Source organism: Sphaeroforma arctica, assembly GCF_001186125.1.
Source record: "Sphaeroforma arctica JP610 unplaced genomic scaffold supercont1.614, whole genome shotgun sequence".
Lineage (NCBI taxonomy): Eukaryota > Ichthyosporea > Ichthyophonida > Sphaeroforma > Sphaeroforma arctica.
Genome location: NW_014039944.1, coordinates 32105 through 36619, shown reverse-complemented (window position 1 = coordinate 36619; position 4515 = coordinate 32105). Strand labels below are relative to the sequence as shown.

The 4515-nt window shown below is 44.3% G+C and overlaps 1 protein-coding gene across 1 annotated transcript; it reads left to right on the top strand.

Moving 5' to 3' along the window:
• Positions 1-761: 761 nt before the first annotated feature.
• On the top strand, positions 762-2536 carry SARC_07620 (hypothetical protein; the record flags this gene model as incomplete). The annotated part of the gene is made up of 3 exons (XM_014298432.1): positions 762-853; positions 946-1074; positions 1477-2536. 3 exons carry the CDS (start codon positions 762-764, stop codon positions 1631-1633), a joined length of 378 nt encoding a protein of 125 aa, XP_014153907.1. The 3' UTR covers positions 1634-2536.
• Between the last annotated feature and the right edge of the window lie 1979 nt (positions 2537-4515).

Sequence of the window (4515 nt, the reverse complement as noted above, 5' to 3'; positions counted from 1 at the left end):
ATATAATAATGTATATAATAAATATATACATACATATATATGTATATATATATCTATATATATGTATGTATGTATGTATGTACGTGTGTATGTATGTATGTATATATATATATATAATAAATATATACATTCTCTCTTCTTTTCGATGAGAATTTACATTACTGACAACTTCGAATGTGCAATGCAGATACTTCATCTTCACGGCAATTGTATCTCACGATTATAAGTATTAATTTACATGCTGCTCCTTCTACTTGTAGCCAGGCATCGAGACTTTGCCCAATTACCGTATGATCAAGTGGCCACAACAATCGTATGTTGTCCGAGCGTGTGCATGCGTAGAATTTCAGCCATTCATTGCAGTGGGCATGCTAGATGTGTCGCATAAAGTACTGATAATAGTTGTTGGCTTACGAGTCACTTGCCTGAAGTAGAGAACTGCGCGGCAATCGCCTATCAATGCCTGCAATAGTGCATGATATATGAAATTAATTACAAACGTTAAATACTACTTTCACCATAATAGTAGCAGGTGTATTCGTGTGCGACGTGCATCTTGTATGGGACCGTATCATTTTGCGATTTCAAAGCGTTAACGGAAATGAAGTTTATGTATGACTAAACATGTATGTGTATATTGAGTAAAACTAAACGACGAATACGCCTGTAGGCTGTCAATGTATGTTACAAGTTAGCACTATTTGCAACTAAGTGTTTGATGCTAATGGAGTTGTTCATGACATTCCTAAATTGACAAACGAATGTTACTTGACGTGGAGGAATCCTTCCATACAGACATCATCGATACAACATTCAGCGGTATATCCAAGTCACTGGTTCGTCCTCCTACTTCGTATGTTATTCTACACACGCATATCTAGCCTTGTGAATCTATTAATTTGACGCATCAACATGTGACTCATACTGTTCTGCATTCTATTTCAGGTTCAATACTATCAAAGACCGGTTGCCTAATCTAAGCGGAACAGCAGTAAAGCTGCTCAAAGGACTGATGACATATGATCCCCACGGGCGTTTGTCCGCTAGAGATGCGCTGTCGCACCCTTACTTCAGGTGTGGTTGTGTGTATATGCATTCGAGTGTGTGTGAATGTGCGAAAAGACTGTGCTTGCCAATGTGTACATGTATACATACAGACATGTCTTATTCTAAATTCAGGGCATGAATAGCCTTGGTGTCTGGCTGTATAGATACGTTGCTCATTCTAATTAAAAGGTATAAATAACCTTGGTTTATGGCTGTGGTAGTGTATTTGCTTCCTGTGTACGTGTGCGCGACATAGTCAAATATTAGTAGATGCCGCATGGTATGCCACTCATATTCCCTCGAGCAGCGGAATGGCTATAACCATAACGAGGCACGGTATCAATAGGACACTTCATTTGGTGACAAGAGGATTTAAACCCCTTTCTGGCCCATAAGTCACACTTCTCATTGATCACTATTGATTATTAGAGAGGCACCGACACCCACCTCCTCTGAAATGCTGCCCACATTCCCGGAGCATCGGAATGCAACGAAATCTACACCGAGCACGCGACGAGCTAAGAGCAATCTGAGCAGCTGGGACCTCAAACCCAAAGCCCGGCACGCATACCAAGGTCACACGTGAGTATGTCTATTCCGATATTACAGTCGTTTTGCACATATCTGTGAATCGCTGGCGTTGCTATACGGAACTCTATTATGGTCACGCTAAGCCCGGATACTCAAAGTTATCCGAAGCAGTATCGAGAAGAAAAACCAGAAGTGGCCATCCGGCAGGTTTTCAGTTATCGAGCTGTGTTACTTCCCGTCCTCCAGTACTCGCTACCTCGGTTCAGCTCGGGTGCAAGCGTGCCCTATCATGACATATGCTGCTATCACGTCATTAGACCGCGGAGACTTAAAGAACCTGCCTTCAATACAAAGTGCGCGGCAGCAAAGCTTCTGCCATTAATCTGTGGATTGGGACGCTAGCTATACGAGATTGTCAGCCGAATCACGCAACGCTCCCCAAATTGCAATAGTGCATTGTGAGTTGCGCTAGAATCTCATTTTTGGGGTGTTCCGAATTCATCGTTGTATTGGTTTGGGCCAGTATCTCGCTGTAGGTAACACAACTTGCTGGTCTGATCTGCCCGTTCCACGCATTGGACTCGCCCGCTCGATCGAGAGCTACCAGTTCGTTGTACTTTCTGCTGCGCTTGCATAACTATACTGTATGCACCCAAGTTCGGCGTATGTTATACAACTTTGACGATATGATGAACATTTTTTTAAATTGTCTAAATCGAAATGGACAATACCCAATCCTTTGAGCGTACGCGGGTGTGGTATACCTGACACGTATGAGGAGTTTATAGGGTAAAATTTGTCCTTAACAGTGCCTGTTAGATATACTATTTACGGCTGTGGAAATCGGTTTGAGCCTTAAACCGATCGCATGTTCTCCGGCGTTGTGAGGTGCAGAGCACGGCATACACTATTTATATGAGGGAATGCATCCTACTCTATTTTCAAGTAAAGCCATCGCATATACTACTATATACACATGCATTCTTATCTGATCCCACTTTGTGCGGATGAACTAGAATCATGACTTTCCAATTGCAAAAGCGTTGCAACAGCTTTGACAAGACTATAGGTCTTTTTAGATGCAATTATGATACTTTCGTCAGGTAGCATGCTAGCATGTGTGATCGTTCTGTTGCCTAGTAATCTTCGAAGACATCGTGCATGCCAGTATCATATCTTATGATTATTGAGTGGAATTTTGACATAGGTTGTTCGCAAATTGATTGCACTATTTGGACCTAATTTTCCAACTATTTATAACTATTAAAAAAAATACGTTGCACACATATGTATATATGTATATGTGTATATATATATATATATATTGTGAGTAACTTATTTAGTTCACGAACGGTTTAGAGTGAAACAACGTTTGTACTTTATAGGATCAAAGTAGTGTAATAGCATACAAGGTAGTGAGGACTGATCATCCCACAAGCTTGACATATGTATCTATAGCTAGATATTGCTTGCCGTCAGACCCTCTGGTCACTGACGCAATATCGCCTTTCTCGCTATGTATTCCATCATACTATTACAGTACACTACTAAATGTTTTATGCTCTTCGTCTATTGGTCTACACTTACCAAATCAGCTGTAGGCATAAACCAATATCGTAAGACATACAACATTTTTCCATGTCTCCATCACTCTAACAAAATCACCCCACATACACCCGAACCATCAAGCATGCACCAAACATAATTCAGTTCTGCACACGAGCCTTCAAGCTCACTACTGTCTGTGGACCACACCCATATTACAACCCCCCACTATGACCACATCTCTGCCATGTCATAGGGTGGTCATATTCCAGTGTGTCCACCATACTAGTCCGATGCATATCCACAGGGACGTGGTGCTGTACTCTCCCTCTGACCTCTGCCAAGTGAAGTTCCAGCCTACACGCTACTACTCATGCGATCAACTACATCGCTGACTCAACTCACTACCGCCTGGGGATCTCAACGCCTTCCAATGTTAATGGAAGCATACCCCATCTGCGCAACATGCGCGAAACGTTGCGTCCCGCGAGAACCTTAAGCAAGTAATCACTCGCGACCGATATAACCGTCGTGGCTGATCGACAGGAAACCTATTAACGAGAATCACCTCATGATTCATATGCAACTGAATCTGACCGAACGGAGCAGATGCAAACGGCAAGTCAACAGGCTGGTTCGCCTGATCACAAAAACTTTCCCATCTGCCCCACACAGAACTCATTGCATCGGCCCACCGATGTGCCTTTGCTGTACGCCGCAGCCGATCACCTAACTTCTGTCGATACTCATAAGACGCCGCATGCATCATTGATCGTTGTAACAACCAGGACTCATACCGTCCACGCGGCCTATAGCTGACCACCTTCTGCCTTTCCGGAGGCGGCATATCAACCCCTTGAACATGCGCCTTAAGCTCATCGATCATATACGAACGCACAACCCCCGAGGCAATTTCCACATCATACTTCAAACTGGGCAGGACCGCAACAATTTTGGCAGGACCATCATACCGCGCAGCCAACGCATGACCAGCACCACGGATCTTGTACCTCACCCAGTCACCTACAGCGAACGCTGGCACGTCCACACGATGCAAGTCAGCCGCCCTACGCTGGGACTCCTGCGCACGCAAATCACGCTGCACTGCAACCGCATCACGCACCATGGCCTCCGTACCACGCTCTGTTAACAGCATGGCCAGAACCCTCTCTTGCAACTGGTCTCGCTGAGCATGCAGAAATGTGCGCCCAGTCATGTGAAAGTATGGGGAAAACCCAGTAATCGAATTCACCGTCGCATTGTAAGTCCGGACCACATCATAAACTGAGTATACCCATGACCCTACACCCGCATCAGCAGCCGCCACCTCAGGTTTGAGCCAGTCCTTCACCGTACGGATGAGAACCTCCGCTCTCCCATTGCCTTGGTGAC